The sequence below is a fragment of the Anolis sagrei genome, chromosome 9 (genome assembly GCF_037176765.1).
Source record: "Anolis sagrei isolate rAnoSag1 chromosome 9, rAnoSag1.mat, whole genome shotgun sequence".
NCBI lineage: Eukaryota > Metazoa > Chordata > Lepidosauria > Squamata > Dactyloidae > Anolis > Anolis sagrei.
In genome coordinates, this window is record NC_090029.1 from 20453800 (window position 1) to 20476615 (window position 22816).

Below are 22816 nucleotides of genomic sequence, written 5' to 3' on the forward strand. Positions count from 1 at the left end.
GGGGGCGGAGCTAGGTTAGAATTGGGAGACGAGCAAGGGGCGGAGCTAGATCCAGGAGGTGGGGTTAGAGCTAGATGAGCAGGGGGCGGAACTAAAGCATGGGGGGTGGGGCGACATCAGTTAGACCTAAAATCTGCGTAAGGGGCGGGGCTAGATCAGGGGGCGGGGTCAGAACTCGAGAGGAGGAGTGGGCGGGGCCGTAGCCGGCGCCGGCGAGACACGTGTGCAGGAGGGGCGGGGGCGCTGCCGCCGCCGCCTTCTTAGTCAGTCTCCGCCGCCGGCCGGGGCCTTTGCTCTCGGGCTCCTCGCTCTCTCTTTCCCTCCCTCCCTCCCTCTCCCGTGCGAGGACGATGATGCCGCTGTCCCTGCGCGAGGAGACGGCGCTGCTGGTGGGCGACTACCTGGAGCGGCGCGTGGGGCTGGCGCCGGCGGGCCGTGCTCCGGGCCGGGCGGGGGAGACGCTGCGGCGGGTGGCGGATGAGCTGGAGCGGCGGGAGCGGCACTTCTTCCGCTGCGCGGCGGCCAGCGCGCTCCCGGAGACGGGCGGGCAGGTGGAGGCGGCGGCGCTGGTGTGGCGGGTGGCGGCGCAGATGGAGGAGGAGGCCGGCGGCGGCGGCGGAGGGGGCCTGAACTGGGGGCGCGTGGTGGCGCTGGTGGTCTTCGCCGGGAACGTGGCGGTGGCGCTGGCGGAGCGCGGGCAGGGGCCGGCCCAGGGCCAGGCCACCCGCGAGGGCCTCTCCGAGGCGCTGGCCGCCTACCTGGCCGAGGAGAAGCGCGCCTGGATGGTCGAGCACGGCGGATGGGTGAGTCCGGCAGGGGGCGCTCGCCTCGCAGCCCCGCTCTTCTCTCTCCCCCCCCCCCGGCCCCAGTTGGTATCGCCCGCCTTACCGCTTTTTACCCTTCGCGGAACTCTGAATGTGAGTCAAAAGAGGGGGGAATCCTGTCCCTTTCCCAGTCAGAAGGATCCCGACCCCTCTCCCAGCCCCGCTCTTCTCTCCCCCCCCCGCCCCAGTTGGTATCGCCCGCCTCGCCGCTTCTTACCCTTCGCAGAACTCTGAACGTGAGGCAAAAGAGGGGGGAATCCTGGTCCTTTCCCAGTCAGAAGGATCCCGGCCCTCTCCCTTCAGTCAACAGGGAGATTCCATCATCATCATCATTATTATTCTATGTATGTGTGGATGTATAATATTAATATATATCCTATATTATGTTATTCCCCCCGGTGGATTATGTTATTCAGCCCTTTTGCCGGCAGGAATCCGGGGAGAGCGCGGAGGAGCTCCCTCTGTCAGCTCCAGCTCCCCATGCAAAGGGGACACGAGAGAGAAGCCTCCCAAAAAGGATGGTAAAACATCAAACATCCGGGCATTCACTGCGCAACGTCCTTGCAGACGGCCAGTTCTCACATACCAGAAGCGACTTGCAGTTTCTCAAGTCCTTCCTCACACAGAAAAATGAAATAATATATAGTATATACACACTATTTTTCTGTCTCAGGAGCAACTTGAGAAACTGCAAGTCGCTACTGATATGACATATATGTGTGTGTGATTAATACAGTCATATATAATTTATATACACATATATGTGCATATATATATATATATATATACAAAACATTTCTATGTAATGCATAATAATCTCATATATAATCTATACATATATAGGTCTATGTGTACATATATATACATATATGTGTATATGTAATTCATGTCTATATAATCTATAATACACTCATAATGTATATATACACATATCTATGTGTATACATATATGTGTGTATGTATATATAATACATGCCTATATAATCTATAATATGCTCTCATATAATCTATATATGTGCCTATGTGTATACATACATATATTTGTTTTTGTGTATATATGTATATATAGAACATGCCTATATAATCTATAATATCGTAATATATAATCTATATACATATGTTTGTGTCAATGTGAATGCATACATATATGTGCATATGTATGTATATAATATCTATATACTCTCTATATGCATATATATGTGTGTATGCATACATGTGTGTATATGCGTATATATATAATACATATCTAAATAGTTATAATATGATCATATATAATCTATATATACATATATGTGTGCTTATGCATACATGTGTGGTTGTATATATAATACATGCCTATATAATCTATAATATTGTAATATATAATCTATATATATATGTTTGTGTCACTGTGTATGCATACATATATGCATATGTATGTAAATAATGTCTATGTACTCTCTATACATAGATGTGTGTATGCATACATGTGTATATATGTGTATATATATAATACATATCTATATAATCTATAACACGCTCCTATATAATCTATATAAATATATCAGTGTTATGTGTGGTTGTATATATAATACATGCCTATATAATCTATATGTTCATGACTGTATGTGTATGCATACATATATGTGCATATGTATATATAACACATTTCTTATATATATATATATATATATATATATATATATATACACACACACACACACACACACACACATACATATACATATGCATAGAATATGTGTCTATATAATCTATTATATAGATATTTATTTATACCAGCCAGGAGACTCAAAAGCTGCTCAAAAGCAGACATTAACACCCAATTAAATATAAATGGTATTCAAAAATTCAGTTACAATCCCTAAAAACATAATCAAAACTAAAAACCACAGCACCCCCTATATAATTATCATCTATATCTCTGCATTTGTATATTATTATTATTATATATAATATGTATATATAAAATCTGTATATAAATATATCATCTCTGTGTATATATATATTATATGTATGTTTATGTATATATATATGTGTGTGTGTGTTTATAAAATCTATATATACAGAAACATGCAATATAGAATCATATGCAATATGTACACATATGTATGTAAAATGCATATACCTCTATATTATATATCATCTGTGTGTATATATATATTATATGTATGTTTATGTATATATATATATATGTTTATAAAATCTATATATACAGAAACATGCAATATAGAATCATATGCAATATGTACACATATGTATGTAAAATGCATATACCTCTATATTATATATCATCTGTGTGTATATATATATTATATGTATGTTTATGTATATATATATATATGTTTATAAAATCTATATATACAGAAACATGCAATATAGAATCATATGCAGTATGTACATATATGTATGTAAAATGTATACACCTCTATATTATATACATATACATACATATATATGCATACACACACACATATACAGGGTTAGTCAAAATGCATAGGCCAATAAGCCATTCAATTGAATGGCTTATTGGCCTATGCATTTTGACTAACCCTGTATATAGTTGCTTGTGTTAATCCATGGCAACCCTGGGGATTGGGAAATGTCAGTGAACGTAGTTTCTGGTTGCTTGAGAGTTGCTATAAAAATAGGCCTAATACTAAACTCCATGCTATCCTATACCGTCAACCTTGTGTTGACTTCATATCTGTGGTCATGGGGAAAAAATCCAGACAGACTGAAATTTACATTTGTTCTAAAAATGATTATATTTAATTAAATTCTTATTTCTTCAACCAAAAAAAATCTGTCAGTGGCTTGAGAGTTCTGGTTGCTTGAGTTCTGCTTAACTGAGAGATGTATGTATATAGACACACACACATAATACATACATATATATGCACACACATATATATATACACTCACCACACACGTATGTTACTAGAGTCTCCTCCTTTCCTTTCCCCCTTCTTTGCTCCTTTTAGCTTACCTCAGGCAGCTTTTCTCCCTGCCCCAAGTGTATGTGTGTGTGTATGTATGTATGTATGTATATGTGTATATATATGTAGAGAGAGAGAGCAGCATTCTGCAGCTAATGGTAGCTGCAAACCTTATTTGAAGGGTCAGTAGATCCATCCAGGATTGAGGAGTAAATGCTAGAATCATGATTTGCTCAGCGCCCCCAATTCCATCTGAAATGACGGTGTCATGGAAATGGTTGCTTTGGCTCAGCCGTGCCTGGCTTTCCTGGCAGAAGAGTTGGAAACCTAATTAATTTTCAGCAATTGGGTGTCCTGTCAGTAATAATAATATCAGGATCTTTAATCCTCTTGGGGGTGGGTGAATCTTCTGTGGGGGTGGGGGGGGGATTGTAATTGATAATATCAAAATTTTAAATGGTTTAGGATACATACATGTCTGGGAAACCCAGTATATATGTGTGTGTGTATACATGTATGTCTGCACACACACATGTACACACCCATGTATAGACATACATAAATATACACATACATAAACCTCTCTCTCTCCCTATACACACACACATATATATATGTACTGGGTGTCCCAGACATGTATGCATCGTTAACCCTTTCTCTCTCTCTCTCTCTCTCTCTCTCTCTCTCTCTCTACACACACACACACACACACACACACACATATGCATATATAAATGTGTGTGTGTGTACTGGGTATCCCAGACATGTATGCATCCTTAACCCTTTCTTTCTCTCTCTCTACACACACACACACACACACATACATACATACATATATACATATATACATACATATACATATATGTGTGTGTATTGGGTATCCCAGATATGTATGCATCCTTAACTCTTTCTTTCTGTCTCTGCACACACACATATACATATATACATACATATACATATGTGTGTGTGTACTGGGTATCTCAGATATGTATGCATCCTTAACCCTTTCTCTCTCTACACACACACCTATATACATATATAGGTGTGTGCATATATATATGTGTGTGTGTGTTTGTGTGTGCGCATGCGTGTGTGTGTACTGGGTATCCCAGATATGTATGCATCCTTAACCTTTTCTCTCTCTCTCTCTCTCTCTCTGTGTATATAAATATATGTATTGTTTGTTTGTGTGTGTGTGTATATATATATATACATGCACACAGATACATATACATGCATACACACCATATATATGTATGTGTGTATGTATATATGTGTGTGTATGTATACATATACATTTATATGGTTAAGCATGCATACATGTCAGGGACACCCATTATATATATATGTATGTCTGTCTGTCTGTCTGTCTGTCTGTCTGTGTCTGTGTGTATATGTGTGTAAAACCCCCCATATATACACACTATATATATACCCCCTATATATATATATATATATATATATATATATATATATATATGTGTGTGTGTGTGTGTGTGTGTATATATATACACACACACATATGCATATACACTCCCCCCTCTCTCTATATATATGTATGCACACACATGCATATATATACATACACACACTATAAACATATACACTATACATACATACATTATCTGTCTGTGTATGGAGTTCATGACCCAGGAATGTGTGCCCTTTTCCTTTTGGAATGGTCATCCTTCCTGTCCTCTCCCCCCCCCCCCCCCTCCCTCAAATTGAGTCAGAGAGGAAACCAATCCGAATCCCACACACCCTTTCCTCCTCTTTTTCCAGACCCGGCTGCAAATGACCTTGGGGAAAAAGAGAAGGGGGGGGGGCGAATCTGCCTTTGCTCCCATGCTTTGCCCCCCAGTCGTAATCCTTCCTCTGGAAATGCGGCCGGGGGTTGCCTTGCCCACCAGCCCCCATCCGCAGCAGCCGTCCAGGCCGCAGGGAGAAGCCGGAAGGGGGAGGCACGGCTGCTCCTTGCATCAGGGAAGCCGGGATAATATTTTTTTCCCATATAAGGGAAGCAAAACCCGTGAGAAGTTGCCTTAGAAAGCGCTTTGATTGGAGTCAGGCCCCTTCCCTCCTTCCCTCTCTCTTTCTCTCCCCCCTTCTTCAATTCCATTCTGTATTTTGGGCTTCTTGCTTCCCAGTTTATAATAATAATAATAATAATAATAATACTTTATTTGTACCCCGCTACCATCTCCCCAGGGACTCGGTGCGGCTTACATGAGGCCAAGCCCAAAGGACATCAAACACAACATCAATAAACAATCAATAAAATACAAATCGTATAAATCAATAAACAATCAATAGTGACATCTTTTAGGGCATCTTCTCTCTTTGCTCGTCCTGGGTTTGGGCCACTGATGGGAGCCATTGATCTCGTATGTCCGGCAGTTCATTGAGTCGAGACGTTCTTGCCCTCGGATCGATTGATCCGCATCTCTTCTGACCTTAATCACATTGAATGGGTTGTTTATTGAAATCCTAGAGAGGAGGGGACAGGGATGAAGGAGGAGGACCTACAAAGACCCTTTCAGCCTCCAAGACTGATGGGTTTCTCATGTCTTGCAACCATGGTTGCAAAACCTGCCATATACATACATACATCTATATAAATAAAAATGTCATGTTCGTTTGTGGGATTAACAGAACTCAAAAAACCACTGGGGGAATTGACACCAAATTTGGACACTATACCCCGAACAGACCAATGAGTGACCATCGCTCTTACCCCCCCCCCCCCCCCAGTAAAACAGCGGAAAGGACTTAAAAATATAAAAAAGCTAAATGACGATACAGAAAAAGGGAAGGAAGAGGGAGGGAAGGAAGGGGAGAAAGATAGAAAGAAAGGTAGATAGAAAGGAAGGAAGATAGGAAGGAAGATAGGAAGGAAGATAGATAGATAGATAGATAGATAGATAGATAGATAGAAAGAAAGGAAGATAGATAGATAGATAGATAGATAGATAGATAGATAGATAGATAGATAGATAGATAGAAAAAAAGGAAGAAAGGAAGGAAGATAGATAGGTAGAAAGGAAGGAAGGTAGAAAGAAAGATAGAAGGAAAGGAAGGAAGGAAGATAGAAAGGAAGATAGATAGATAGATAGATAGATAGGAAGGAAGGAAGATAGATAGATAGATAGAAAAAAAGGAAGAAAGGAAGGAAGATAGATAGGTAGAAAGGAAGGAAGGTAGATGGAAAGATAGAAAGGTAGATGGAAAGATAGAAAGAAAGGAAGATAGATGGAAAGATAGAAAGAAAGGAAGATAAATGGAAAGATAGAAAGAAAGGAAGATAGATGGAAAGATAGAAAGAAAGGAAGATAGATGGACAGAAAGAAAGGAAGATAGATAGATAGATAGATAGGAAGATAGATAAGAAGGAAGATAGATAGGAAGATAGATAGATAGGAAGGAAGGAAGATAGGAAGATAGAGAGATAGATAGATAGATAGATAGGAAGATAGATAGGAAGAAAGGTAGATAGAAGGAAAAATAGGAAGATAGATAGATAGGAAGAAATGAAGATAGATAGAGAGAAAGATAGATAGATAGAAAGAGAGAGAGAGAGAGAAACCATTGGACGAATTGACACCAAATTTGGACACAAGACACCTAACAACCCAATGTATGTCCTTCACTCAAAAAAAATGATTCTGTCATTTGGGAGTTGTAGTTGCTGGGATTTATAGTTCACCTTCAATCAAAGAGCATTCTGAACTCCACCAATGATGGAATTGAACCAATGTTGGCATACAGTTCTCCCATGAGCAACAGAAAATACTGGAAGGGTTTGGTGGGCAATGTCTTTTAGTTTTGGAGTTGTAGTTCACCTACATCCAGAGATCACTGTGGAAAGAAACAATGATTGGTCTGGCCCAAACTTGGCACGAATACTCAAGACGCCCAAATGTGGACACTGGTGGAGTTTGGGGAAAATAGACCTTGACATTTGGGAGTTGTAGTTGCTGGGATTTATAGTTCACCTACCATCAAAGAGCATTCTGAACCCCACCAGTGATAGAATTGGACCATACTTCCCACACAGAATCCCCATGACCACAGAAAATACAGTGTTTTCTGATGGTCTTGGGCGACCCCTCTGAAAACCCCTCGCGGCCCCCCCACCCCGGGGTCCCGACCCCCAGGTTGAGAAACACTGCCCTACGGCATTCATGGGGTTGGCATAGATTGATAGGCAACTTTAATGCTGTCTTTAGTGACGGACATTTGACAGCATGAAGGTGCAGAGTGGACTTTCAGAGGAAGGTTTGCTCTCATCTCATTGTTTACGTGGTGCAACGTCTTGTGCTTTTGGCTCTGAAGCATTGATCTGGTTTAGTGGTGCAGCTTGCATTGCTTTTCCCTTCCTTATTTGATGCTGGGCAGCTGCCTCCTTCGGACAGATGTGACCGCGCACCAATGGCATGATCTCACCTGCCTGCACTGCAGATGCAATGTGGATTGCAATAGATAGACGTCAGGCGAAGGGTCTCTCTCTCTCTCTCTGCGTTGCTTCTTGCTGGGAGTCCTTGTGGCCGGCCTGGAAAAATAGAACTTTAAAGGAGACCGGAGAGAAAACTCGGAATCAGTGTGAATCCTGGCGTGGGAACAGGTGCAGTGCAGCTGTCACGGGTTTACACTGCTCTCAGTTGGAGGCCCAGCGCTCATTCAGATCAGCACTCAAAACCCAGCCATATTTTAGAGGTTGAAACTGCAGAAACCAAAATACTTGGAAGGACTTGGAAATGTCTGTCCCGTGGCCTTTTCCAACCTGAACTACAAGTCCCAGCTTTCCTGGACTACAACTTCCACCTTTGCATATTTTTAGGTTTTGTATTACATTGTATTGGTTTTATTCGGCACCACTTCAAGTCTCTTTTATCAAAGAGATAAAGCAAAATACTAATACTAATAATAATAATAATAATAATAATAATAATGTATGCTATAATAACAATGGGCTATGCTAATAATATATTGTATACTAGCCACCCCCTGCCATGCATTGCTGTGGCCCACATGGGGGTTCTGTGTGGGAGGTTTGCCCCAATTCTGTCGTTGGTGGGGTTCAGAATGCTCTTTGACTGTAGGTGAACTATAAATCCCAGAAACTACAACTCCCAAATGTCAAGATTCTATTTTCCCCAAACTCCATCAGTGTTCGCATTTGGGCACATTAAGTATTCGTGTAGAGTTTGGTCCAGATCCATCATTGTTTGAGTCCACAGTGATCTCTGGATGTAGGTGAACTACAACTCCAAAACCAAAGGACACTGCCCACCAAACCCTTCAGTATTTTCTGTTGGTCATAGGAGAACTGTGCGCCAAGTTTGGTTCAGTTCCATCGTTGGGGGGTTCAGAATACTCTTTGACTGTAGGTGAACTATAAATCCCAGCAACTACAACTCCCAAATGTCAAGATTCTATTTTCCCCAAACTCCACCAGTGTTCACATTTGGGCACATTGAGTATTCGTGTAGAGTTTGGTCCAGATCCATCATTGTTTGAGTCCACAGTGATCTCTGGATGTAGGTGAACTACAACTCCAAAACCAAAGGACACTGCCACCAAGCCCTTCCAGTACAGCTACAACTCCCAAATGACAAGTTTCTATTTTCCTCAAACTCCACCAGTGTTCACATTTGGTCATATTGAGGATTCATGCCAAATTTGATCCAGATCCATCATTATTTGAGTCTGGATGTAGGTAACCTACAACTCCAAAACTCAAGGTCAGTGCCCACCAAACCAAGTATTTTCTGTTGGTCATGGCAGTTCTGTGATCCAAGTTTGGTTCAATTCCATTGTTGGTGGAATTCAGAATGCTCTTTGGTTGTAGGTGAAATATAAATCCCAGCAACTACAACTCCCAAATGACAAAATCAGGTTTTTTTTGAGTGAAGGATATACATTGCGTTGTTAGGTGCCTTGTGTCCATATTTGGTGTCAGGGGACGGCTAGTAACATAATATATTGTATGTCTATATATCTTGTAAGCCGCTCTGAGTCCCCTTCGGGGTGAGAAGGGCGGCATAGAAATGTCGTAAATAAATAAATAAACTTGGTTCTACTTAAGATTGGAGAGTTAGCGAAGGAAGCGTTGCCCCAAAGCCACGGTGTTTGCACAAACTCCCTTGTCATTTTTGTTAAATACGGCGTGCTTTTGTGTGTACTGTAAATAACGTGAGCCACGAAAAACAAGCTTGGGGTGAGTGTTGAGAAGCCTCTGTGCCAAGGTTACAGGTATTACATGGAGTTGTATAAGGGACAAATCTTGACTTATGTAAACAAACTTTTGCAGAAATCTCAAGCTCTGTACTTCAGCAGATGCTCATTGTTAATCTATAGGCCCCCTTATTGTCTTTGAGTCCCCCCAGGGGTGAGAAAGGCGGTATATAAATACTATTAAATAAATAAATACATTTTGGAGTTTCCGTGCTCCCATCTCTATGAACAGACAAGCATCCTGAGCTCTGAGGATTATTACCTGGGAAGGAATCCCATTGGAGCATTGCAGCGCACCCAAATACCTGGGAGTCACTCTGGACCATGCTCTGACCTACAAGAAGCACTGTCTGAATATCAAGCAAAAAGTGGGCGCTAGAAATAATATCGTGTAAAAGCTGACTGGCACAACCTGGGGATCACAGCCAGACACAGTGAAGACATCTGCCCTTGCGCTATGCTACTCTGCTGCTGAGTACGCATGCCCAATGTGGAACACATCTCACCACGCTAAAACAGTAGATGTGGCTCTTCATGAGACATGCCGCATTATCAGGGGGTGTCTGCGCCCTACACCACTGGAGGAATTACACTGTTTAGCCGGTATTGCACCACCTGACATATGCTGGGAAGCAGCAGCCAATAGTGAAAGGATCAAGGCAGAGACATCTCCAGCTCATCCCCTGTTTGGGTATCAGCCAGGACGTCAATGACTTAAATCAAGAAATAGTTTTCTAAGATCTACAGAAACACTTACTGGAACACCCCAGCAAGCGAGAGTACAAAAGTGGCAGGCTCAAACCCAGAACCTCAATCCGTGGGTGATACCAAATGAGAGACTCCCCCCTGGGCACACGGAAGACTGGGTGACTTGGAAGGCACTGAACAGTCTGCGCTCTGGCACCACGAGATGCAGAGCCAACCTCAAGAAATGGGGCCACAAAGAGGAGTCCATGACATGCAAGTGCGGAGAAGAGCAAACCACTGACCACCTGCTGCAATGCAACCTGAGCCCTGCCACATGCACAATGAAGGACCTCCTTGTGGCAACACCAGAGGCACTCCAAGTGGCCAGATACTGGTCAAAAGACATTTAATCAACTACCAAGCTTGCAAACTTTGTGTTTTGTTTGTTTGTTAAAAAATGCAGTACAACACTTTGGCTTGCTCCTGACACAATAAATAATAAATCTCTATGATTTAAAGTAGTGGCTTTGAACTACTCAAACTGCCCATCCATATATTTTGGGTGTTGGTTTGTAGATTTCCTTACCATTGGCTTCTGGATAGGACCTTTGAATCATCTTGAGGACCAAAGCGTGAGAACTAATGAGATATGAGGTTGGATCAGAGGTCCCATCAGTCTTGGCAGCCTGCATGCTTGGAGGGAGAAGATGGGATCTGTTGTCCAACAGCATCTCATGAACCATACATTCAACATCCCTGATTTAATCTGGGTCTACACTGCCATATAAGCAACTTCAAAGCAGATAATCTGGATTCTGAAACTGGATGATATGGTAGTGTAGATGGGGCCTTAGAGCAGCGTTTCTCAACCTGGTGGTCAGGACCCCTATGGGGGGTCGTGAGGGGGGTCTCCAAGGGGTCGCTAAAGACCATCAGAAAACAACAGTATTTTTTGTTGGTCATGGGCATTTTGTGTGGAAAGTTTGGCCCAGTTCTATCATTGGTGGGGTTCAGAATACTCTTTGATTGTAGCTGAACTATAAATCCCAGCAACTACAACTCCCAAATGTTAAGATTCTATTTTCCCCAAACTCCACCAGTGTTCACGTTTGGGCATATTGAGGATTCATGCCAAATTTGATCCAGATCCATCATTCTTTGAGTCTGGATGTAGGTAACCTACAACTCCAAAACTCAAGGCCAATGCCCACCAAACCCTTCCAGTATTTTCTGTTGATTATAGGAGTTCTGTGTGCCAAGTTTGGTTTAATTCCATCAGAGGTGGAGCTCAGAATGTTCTTTGATTGTAGGCGAACTATAAATCCCAGCAACTACAACTCCCAAATGTCAAGTTAATATTTTCCCCAAACACCACCAGTGTTCACATTTGGGAATATTGACTATTCATGCCAAGTTTGGTCCAGATCCATCATTATTTTAGTCCACAGTGCTTCCTGGATGTAGATTAACTACAACTCCAAAACTCAAGGTCAATGCCCACCAAACCCTCATCTTGTTGTGTTTCCAATAATAATAATGATAATAATAATGATAATAATAATGATAATAATAATGATAATAATAATGATAATAATAATGATAATAATAATGATAATAATAATGATAATAATAATGATAATAATAATGAGGAGGTGGTGGGGGTGGTGGTGGTGGTGGGTTTGGCCCCAAAATATTACAATTCCAAATGAGGCTTTTTCGTTAACATACACCCATTAATCTTCTTGCACAGGGATGCAGAAATGTGCCAAAGGCTGAAAGGCTACAAATGGGATCTGTGCTGGCACGGTAGTGCCAGGGGATTTGAATTCCTTTTCTTGCACTGCATGAATCTATTTAAGCCATGCAGTTTGCAATAAGGTAGCTTCCCTCAGGTTGCAATCATAGGGCCAACAACTTGGCAATCATCATTAGAATCTTTAGACCCGCCCTTTTCCCAGGGTTTTGGAGGCAAAGGCGGACCTTTGTTCAGTCTCACTGTTTGGAGCCTAACAGCAGGACGTGTGGGTCTCTCTCTCCCACCTGCACAAAGGCTTCTCTTCTCACAGCTTTTGCTGGGGGTTAAAGAAATAGATCCACAGCTCTGCAGGGGAGTAAAGAAATAGTTCCTACAGCCTTCGTGGAGAAACTAAAGGACACCTTTCAGCTTGGCAGATCTACAGGAACCTTGACTGGTAAGGGACCACTCGGGCTATCCATAAAGCAGCTTGGAGCTGGGAGTAGGGGCCTCACGCCAGCAAGGTAAAGAGAGATTGCCCAGGGAAGGGTCAAAGGATTTCCCTAAGGAAGAAAGGAACAGTTTACCACCAGTTGCCTGCCCCTTGTTGGCAGATTGAGAAAGTTACCGGTTTTCCAAGGTTATAAAGTGTTTAATTCATATGTTTGAAGATTTAAGTCCAAATAAAGAACTTTGTTGAACTTATCTTGAGCCTCAATAGAACTTTGTGTTGGGAAATCTAAGGGGCCCTTCAGCTGAGGCACCCTGGCGTCCCATTGGGCATACAGAGAGCACGTCCTGTAAACAGACACTATGTCAGGCCCAGTGTGCGACAGCACAGGATCCATAAGTCAGAGTGCCACATATATTTGTGTATAAGTCGCCCTTGTGAATTTAGGGTCACAATTTTGATACGACTTACGGATCAATCGATCCAAGTTTTTGCAGATGACTATTATTATAGACGACTATTATTATTATCGTCATCTTCATTTATATCCTGCTTCTCAAGAACAACTATGATAGACAGCTTCCTCCTGTAAAAGATCAGTGATACAAATGGATGGTGCCAAATTTCATCAGAACTGGGCTGGTCCAAACCTCTGGCGACCGGAAGGTCCTTTGGACATCAATTCCGCCACAAAAATCTGAGTCAGTTAAGGCTGAACAAAGTGCAAAGTTGAGTCACGTCAAGCTCTTCCTAGAGTGATAAAGCACTCTGTGTTTAATTTAATTAGTTTATGGTGACTGGGCCTCTTTCTGTATCCGTCTACCTGGGTTGAGAGAAAGAGAGAGGAAGGGAAAATAAAAAGAGAGAGTGAATTCCCTGCCAACAAAAGCCTTTGTTTTGTCGTGGATGTAATCGGAGCGAGAGAGAAATAGTTCACATTCTTCAGCGTTTGGAATCGGTCCAGCCCGCATTCATAACCTGAGAAGTTCAGCATTAACCTCTGCTTTCTCAATAGAAAACTGGGTAGGAATTGCCTTTTTTGCAAAAATCTATATAAATAAAAATGTCATGTTCGTTTGTGGGATGAACAGAACTCCAAAACCAGTGGGCGAATTGACACCAAATTTGGACACAAGACACCTATCAGGCCAATGTGTGTCCTTCACTCAAAAAAAATTGATTTTGTCATTTGGGAGTTGTTGTTGCTGGGATTTATAGTTCACCTACAATCAAAGAGCATTCTGAACCCCACCAACGATGGAATTGAACCAAACTTGGCACACAGGAATCCTACAACCAACAGAAAATACTGGAAGGGTTTGGTGGGCAGTGTCCTTTGGTTTTGGAGTTATAGTTCACCTACATCCAAAGATGACTATGGACTCAAACAATGATGGATCTGGACCAAACTCTACACGAATACTCAATATGCCCAAATGTGAACACTGGTGGAGTTTGGGGAAAATAGAATCCTGACATTTGGGAGTTGTCGTTGCTGGGATTTATAGTTCACCTACAATCACAGAGCATTCTGAACCCCACCAACGATGGAATTGAACCAAACTTGGCACACAGGACTCCCACAACCAACAGAAAATACTGGAAGGGCTTGGTGGGCAGTGTCCTATGGTTTTGGAGTTGTAGTTCACCTACATCCAGAGATCACTGTGGACTCAAACAAGGATGGGTCTGGACCAAACTTGGCACAAATACTCAATATGCCCAAATGTGAACACTGGTGGAGCTTGGGGAAAATAGAATCCTGACATTTGGGAGTTGTAGTTGCTGGGATTTATAGTTCACTTACCTCCCACAAAGAACCCCCATGTGGGCCACAGCAATTTTATTTATTTTATTATTTATTTCAAAGTTTTCTATACCGAGCTTCTCACCTCTTAGAGGGACTCAGCCCGGTTTACAACCATAAAAACATACAATCAGTAAAATATCATAGTTCATGATTACAATAACACATTTGAAATAACAACTATATTTAAAACTATGGTGGTCAGTCCTCATATTAAAAACAAGTATACCTCATCTTCCATCCACAATCCTAGGGTGCCTGTCTCCACAACCACGTCTTCACCCGTTTCCTGAATGTCAGGATAGATGGGGTGGTTCTGACCTCCAGTGGGAGAGAGTCCCAGAGTCGCGGGGCCACCACCGAGAAGGCCCTGTCCCTCGTCCCCACCAGGCGCACTTGTGAGGCCAGTGGGACTGAGAGCAGGGCCTCTCCAGACGATCTTAGTAATCTTGATGGTACGTAGGGGAGAATACGTTCGGAGAGGTATTATATAAAATAATATAATATATAATATAAAATAATATAATATATTATAAAATAATATAAAATGATATAATATAATATATTATAATATAATATATGATTTATTAGTATTATTATTTGTAGTGCTAAGAATAATGGAATCCCTGGGAAAGGGAGCAAACACACTTCTATTCCTGATCCTGGAGGTCAGCAGTAATAAAATAATGGTTTTCCTGAATTCTTTTGCAGATCCAAGCCAAGGCGGTAGAGATTTCCATTTACTTCCATTGACGGCAAGGGTTTCTCTCCCTCCCTCTCACCTCTTTGGGTAGAATTTCTTGCCTTTCTGAGAAACCCGGGTCCTTAGCCATTGTTGAGTGGCTGCGGGTTTAAATCTCAGCCAGGAATGTGAACGATCAACTTCAAAGCAAGTATTTCCCACAGCACGAAAGGGCAAAAGAATACATAGAAAACCTGCATTCAGTTCTCAGTTTCCAAGCAGGAGGGAGAGCTTGGAAACTGAGCGCCTCTCTCTCTTTGAATGGATGAGAACCCAACTCGGTCTCCCTTTCCAGCATCTTTCTTCTGCACTCAATGAAGCCGACACAAAAGAGGTTCATGGAACAATGGGTTGTTGTCTCACCTGTGAAAGGTGGAATGGGAGGAGGACGTGCTTTGAAGTTGGGCACCTGGGAGATGATCTCTAGAGGGCCCCTGGCAGGGGAGGCTCTCCCAACATGTGCGTGAGTCATGTGTCGGGGAGTCACTCTCCGGCCCATGTGCGCTCAGGGCTTGCAATGCTCTCCCGTGTCTCTCGCACATGTTGGGTGGGTCTGTGGCTGCTGCACCTCTTAAGGAAGCAAAGGTGGTGAGAAATACTTCTCCCTCCTTGAGCGCCTTGGGAGGATTGAGCTTTGCGGATCTGAGAGACGGCCTTTCCCAAGCTGTTGAAGACCCTTGAAATAACTTTCAGGGTTAATCCATAATCAAACTGCAAAGACTCTGAAACAAGTTCCAGTAGTGATGGGCACACTGGGTGCAGTGCCTCAAGACCTTGGCCTGCACTTAAACACAATCGGCACTCACAAAATTGCCATCTATCAGCTGCAAAAGGTGACCCTACTGGGATGTGTGCACATTATTCACTGATTCAGATAATAATAATAATAATAATAATAATAATAATACACCACACAGTCCTAGGCCCTTGGGAAGTGTCAGATGTGTGATCCAGTACAACAGCCAGCAGAGGAGTCATCTTGTTGTGCATCAAATAATAATAATAATAATAATAATAATACATCACATAGTCCTAGACACTTGGGAACGGTCTGGCGTGTGATCCAATACAACAGCCAATAGAGTGATCTTGTCTGCTGTGGACTCGTCTTGTTGTGCTTCTAATAATAACAACAATATACATCACACAGTCCTAGACACTTGGGAAGGTCTGACGTGTGATGCAATACGACAGCAAAGTGATCTTGTCTGCTGTGGACCCGTCTTGTTCTGCTTCTAATAATAATAATAACAATAATAATAACATACATCATACAGTCCTAGACACTTGGGAAGGGTCCAACGTGTGAGGCAATACAACAGCCAGCAGAGTGATCTTGTCTGCTGTGGACTCATCTTGTTGTGCTAATAATAATAATAATAATAATAATAATAATAATAATACGTCACACAGTCCTAGACACTTGGGAAGGGTCCGACGTGTGATGCAGTACAACAGCCAGCAGAGTGATCTTGTTTTCTGTGTACTGATCTTGTTTTGTTTCTAATAATAATGATAATAATAATAATAATATACATCACACAGTCCTAGACACTTGGGAAGGGTCCGACATGTGATCCAATACAACAGCCAGCAGAGTGATCTTGTCTGCTGCGGACTCGTCTTGTGCTTCTAATAATAATAATAATAATAATAATAAGTTACATCACACACTTGGGAAGGGTCCGACGTGTGATCCAGTACAATAGCTGGAAGAGTGATCTTGTCTGCTGTGGACTCATCTTGTTGTGCTTCAAATAATAATAATAATAATAATAATAATAATAAGAAGAAGTTCCAGTAATTTACTTGGGCCACAGAGTTGTGCCTCTGTTTGTAGTCCGTCTGTGTGATTTTCTTGCAGCAGCTGAGGATATGATCCATGGTTTCCTCCGCTTCCTTGCACAGCCTGCATTTTGGGTCATCCGCTGATTTTTCAATCCTGGCCTTAATGGCCTTGGTTCTGATGGCTTGCTCCTGGGCTGCAAGAATCAGGCCTTCTTCTGTCTCCTTCTTCCAGGTTCCATTCATGAGCCATCACCAGGTCTTCTCCTTGTCAACTTTTCCTTCAATCTTCTCAAGGAACTGCCCGTGCAAGGCTTTGTTGTGCCAGCTGTCAGTTCTGATTTGGAGTGCAGTTTTCTTGTACTGACTCTTTGTCTGCTGTGCTTTGGGAAGTTTCCGATTATGGACTTCAATTAAAGCAAGTTCTCAGCTTTCCTTGACATATTCTGCCAGGGTGTGTACAAGAAAACTACATTCCAAACCAGAGCTGACAGCTGGCACAACACACTAATACACTCATAATGTATATATACACATGTATGTGTATACATATATGTGTGTATGTATATATAATACTGCCTATATAATCTATAACAGTGGTTCTCAACCTTCTTAATGCCATGACCCCTTAATCCAGTTCTTCATGTTGTGTTGACACCCAACCATAATATTATTTTTTGTTGTTACGTCATAACTGTAATTTTGCTACTTTTATGGATCGTTATGTAAATATCTGATATGCAGGATGTATTTTCATTCACTGAACCAAATTTGGCACAAATATGCCCAAATTTGAATTCTGGTGGGGTTGGGGGAGACTGATTTTGTCATTTGGGAGTTGTGGTTGCTGGGATGTATAGTTCACCTACAATCAAAGAGCATTCTCAACTCCACCAACGATGAAATTGAACCAAACTAGGCACACAGAATTCCCATGACCAACAGAAAAGACTGGAAGGGCTTGGTGGACATTCACCTTGAGTTTTGGAATTGTAGTTCCTAGCTTGAGTCCAGAGACTCAAGCTAGGATGGATCTGGACCAAACTTGGCATGAATACTCAATATACTCAAATGTGCACACTGGTGGACTTTGGGGAAAATAGACCTTGACATTTGGAATTGAATCAAACTTGGCACCCAGAACTCCCACGACCAACAGAAAATATTCTAAGGCTTTGGTGGGCATTGACCTTGAGTTTTGGAGTTGTAGTTCACCTACATCCAGAGCGCACTATGGACTCAAACAACAATGGATTTGGACCAAACTTGGCAAGAATACTCAATATGCCCAAATGTGAACATTGGTGGAGTTTAGGGGAAATAGACCTTGACATTTGGGAGTTGTAGTTGCTGGGATTTATAGTCCACCTACGATCAAAGAGCATTTTGAACCCCATCAAGGATAAAATTGGGCCAAACTTCGCACACAGAACCTCCATGAACGACAGAAAATTCTGTGTTTCCTGATGGTCTGTATATAATCTATCTATATATATAATCTATATAATCTTGCAGTTTCTTAAGTCGCTCCTGACACGAAATAAAGCAAACTATTGATCAGATTTAACGGGATTTCCATATCTAAATAACATTTAAATGGGGAATGGCATCTGTAGTTCATTCATAATATCCCATCCCTTTACTATGACATGTATTTGGCTTTGCAATCCTTCATTGCAGTGGCTCTGAAAGGTGCAAGGTCCCCGTCTCGATCCCTCTGCCGGCCGATGAGGGGTTGGCCACTGTTTTCTCCAAGAAGCCCACCTAAATGCTAATGGCCTCGGAGCAGCTGCTGGCGAGAAAAAGCAAATCCCGGTGCAAAGGGACATCAAAATGCACCCATTGTGTGCCCAAACCCCAAAGCGTAAAGAACAAAGTCCCGGAAGAAATCAAGAGCATAACTCATTTGCGCAGACATCTGCCAAGCGTGGCCATCTGGAGTCACGTTACGGGAGGAGGAAGGCCTGGCCACACAGCAGCTGCCGGGCGGGCGCCTCGGAATTGGAGGGGCCCTGTGCCCACAACAATGGGGCTCGGCCTGCTTTTGGGCACTTTGCAAACTCCTCTGCAGCTGTAGAAGGCGCCCTTTGGCAAAACCCACACCTCCTTGCCTTATTTTTCCATAACATTCGCTTACCTGCTGCTTCGGGGTCATCTTCCTAGGGTGTGTCTACACCTTAGAACGAGTGCAGTTTGACACTACTTTAATACCCTGGGATTTGTCATTTGTAGAGGCAGAGACGGTGAGATGCGTTGTTGAATTTCAACGGAAACCATGAAAATGATTCCCCCAGGCAGGAAGCAGCTAAGCTTTCAAGCTGCAAGGCTAATCAGTGCTAATAGTAATAATAATAATAGAGATATATAAGCTGGATTACATATCACAAAATCAAAAGTCAAACACTTCCCAAGTGTATTATTAATAATAATAATTAATAATAATATAATAACAAATATTTAATAATAGTAATAGTAATAATAGTAGTAATAATAATATATGCTGGATTTCATATCACAAGTCGAACACTTCCCAAGCGTATTATTATTATTATTATTATTAATAAATATTTAATAATATTATAATAATAACAAATAATAATAATAGTAGTAATAATAATAGAGATATATATACTGGAGTTCATATCACAAAATCACAAGTTGAACACTTCCCAAGCGTATTATTATTAATAATAATAATAATAATAATAATAAATATTTAATAATATTATAATAATAACATAATAATAGTAGTAATAATAATAGAGATATATATGCTGGATTTCATATCACAAGTCGGACACTTCCCAAGCGTATTATTATTATTAATAATAATAATAATAATAATAATAATTTAATAATATAGTAATAACAAATATTTAATTATTATTATAATAGTAATAATAGTAGTAATAATAATAGAGATATATGCTGGATTTCATATCACAAGTCGAACACTTCCAAGGCGTATTATTATTATTACTACTACTACTACTACTACTAATAATAATTAATATTATTATTAATATTATTATTATTATAACATATTTAATTATTATAGTAATAGTAATAATAGTAGTAGTAGTACTAATAATAATAGAGATATGTATGTTGGATTTCATATCACAAAATCACAAGTCGAATACTGCCCAAGCATATTATTATTATTATCATCAATAATAATTAATATTTAATATTATTATAATAATAACAAATATTTAATTATTATAATAATAGTAATAATACTAGTAGTAATAATAATAGAGATATGTATGCTGGATTTCATATCACAAAATCACAATTTGAACACTTCCCAAGCATATTATTATTATTAATAATAATATTAATAATAATAATATTTAATAATAATATTATAATAAGAAATATTTAATAATATTGTAATTGTAATTTTATATTGCTATGTTGTCTTTTGTTTTATGTAATTGCGTTATTATTGTTTATTACTTGCGTTTTCGGTTTTGTTTTATTTCATGTAATTGTTGTTTTGGGCTTGGCCTCATGTAAGCCGCACCGAGTTCCCATCGGGGAGATGGAGCGGGCTACAAATAAAGTTTATTATTATTAGGTTCTTGTGGGATTTTTTGTGCTATAGGGCCATGTTCTAGAGGCATTTCTCTTGACGTTTCGCCTGCATCTATGGCAAGCATCCTCAGAGGTAGTGAGGTCACCTCACTACCTCTGAGGATGCTTGCCATAGATGCAGGCGAAACGTCAGGAGATAATGCCTCTAGAACATGGCCCTATAGCCCGAAAAAAACCCACAGGAACCTAGTGATTACAGCCCTGAAAGCCTTCGACAATAAATGTATTATTATTATTATTAATAATAATAATAATAATAATAATAAATATTTAATTATAATAATAATGGTAATAATAATAATAATAATAATAATAATAATGATAATAATGATGATGATAATGATGATGATAATGGTAATAATAATAGAGCAGCTGGTGATGTGGAATTGGAGGGACAGGGAAAGAATCTGAGTCACTGCATGTCTCCTTCCCTTCTCCTTTCTTTGTAAGCATTGCTGATGATAAATAATGACCGAGGCCTTGCGTTCTTCTTTTGCAGGACGGCTTCTACCACTTCTTCAACAAGCATGGCTCCAACGCGACTGACCATAACAGTACCATAAGCAACGCCATCATGGCGGCGGCCGGCTTTGGCCTGGCCGGCTTGGCCTTCCTCCTGGCTGTGCGATAAGGCGGCGTTGGTGGAGCTGGACGGACGGCGGGGCCGGACAACAGGCCGGCGAAGAGTCCATTCTATATTTCTACGAACGGTCGAAGACAGAAGCCTATTCTATACATACACATATATATTTTGTAACTGGTCGGAGCAGGACATTTTACATCCAGGGACAAAACGACAACAACAACAATGCAATGCCGTTTCATACGAAAAAGTGCGGAGAGTGGGCATCTTCGGGGGCTTGTGTGTGTGAGCTGCGGCTCGGCCGCGGTTCGTTCTGGGAAACCGCTGATTGTTGGATGCTAATGCTAGATGTTAGTAGTGCCTCAGTGACGCTGTGTGTGGGTTTCTTCTTAGTGTGTATGTGGCACCAGTGGGGGGGGGGGGTCTGTGGATGTCTTTTGGGGAGGGGGGGTTCGGGGAGGGAGATGTTGCCTTGTGAAAAACGTGAGCCAGTATTAACACGAAGGAAGAGCGTACGAAACGGCTCAGGCCCAAAACCTTGAGCCGCTCGTCTATCTCGATGTATCGCTGCGAGGTCCAAATCGCACCGAAAAAGCATCACATGTTTTTGTTGTGTAGCGACAGTCAGTCTAAATTAACACTACAACGAAGGAGACAAAAATGTTGATACCAAAACAGTCGAGGCTGCAGAACCCGTTCTTTTAACTCAAGTGACTTTTAACGGTTGGAGGAAGAATAAAAAACAACACAACACAACCCCTTTTGGAAAAGGATTAAAATAATAATAATAATAGTAAATTGGTGTATTCGGAAGTCCATTGGAGGCTGGGCTTTCTGTGGATTTCCCGCCAGATCCAGACACTCCCTATAACTTAATATATTTTTGAAGTATTTATCATTGTATAATACTGGGTAGCTGGTTAACATCTATTTTTGTTAAATCCCATTTTTTAAAGAAAGGCTCTCAAACTGCTTTCTTGGCTGTATCCGTCTTATACTTAACAGTTCTAGTTTTTGGTATCTTCTATAATATTGTGTATTGTAAAAAACATTAGTCTTTGGAAGTGTTTGGATGTCCTTTTCTTTAGCTGGTACAGTTTTAATATTGTGAATAAACATAATGGGATATTTTTATTTTACACGAGGCTGCATTGCATTCTTTCCATGGGGATTTTTTTCAAGAGGCCCAAGAAATACCTGTCTCCCTTGACAACAAAATATCAATAGTCTTTTCGGGGCCGTGAAAAGAGTTTATGTGTTTGCAGTTATCTTACATTTGCATGTTTTCGAACTGCTAGGTTGGCTTAACAGTGGGAGCTCACTCCACACCTTGGATTCGAACTGCCAACCTTTTGACAGCAAGTTCAGCAGCTGCGCCATCATATATATGTATTATATATATATCAGGCATGGGCTTAAGTGGCTGAGGAAG

At 41.2% G+C, this 22816-nt stretch overlaps 1 protein-coding gene across 1 annotated transcript; it reads left to right on the plus strand.

Moving 5' to 3' along the window:
- The first annotated feature begins 224 nt into the window (after positions 1 to 224).
- BCL2L10 (BCL2 like 10) lies at positions 225 to 22523 on the plus strand. Its single transcript, XM_060755557.2, has 2 exons — positions 225 to 803; positions 21301 to 22523. Exons 1-2 carry the CDS (start codon positions 351 to 353, stop codon positions 21430 to 21432), a joined length of 585 nt encoding a protein of 194 aa, XP_060611540.2. The 5' UTR covers positions 225 to 350; the 3' UTR covers positions 21433 to 22523.
- Positions 22524 to 22816: the final 293 nt, after the last annotated feature.

Bases quoted from the DNA above. Each gene is read 5' to 3' on its own strand.
- BCL2L10 (XM_060755557.2), top strand. From the start codon at position 351: ATGATGCCGCTGTCCCTGCGCGAGGAGACGGCGCTGCTGGTGGGCGAC. The intron at 804-21,300 runs GTGAGTCCGGCA...CTTCTTTTGCAG, and splicing joins TGGTCGAGCACGGCGGATGG to GACGGCTTCTACCACTTCTT.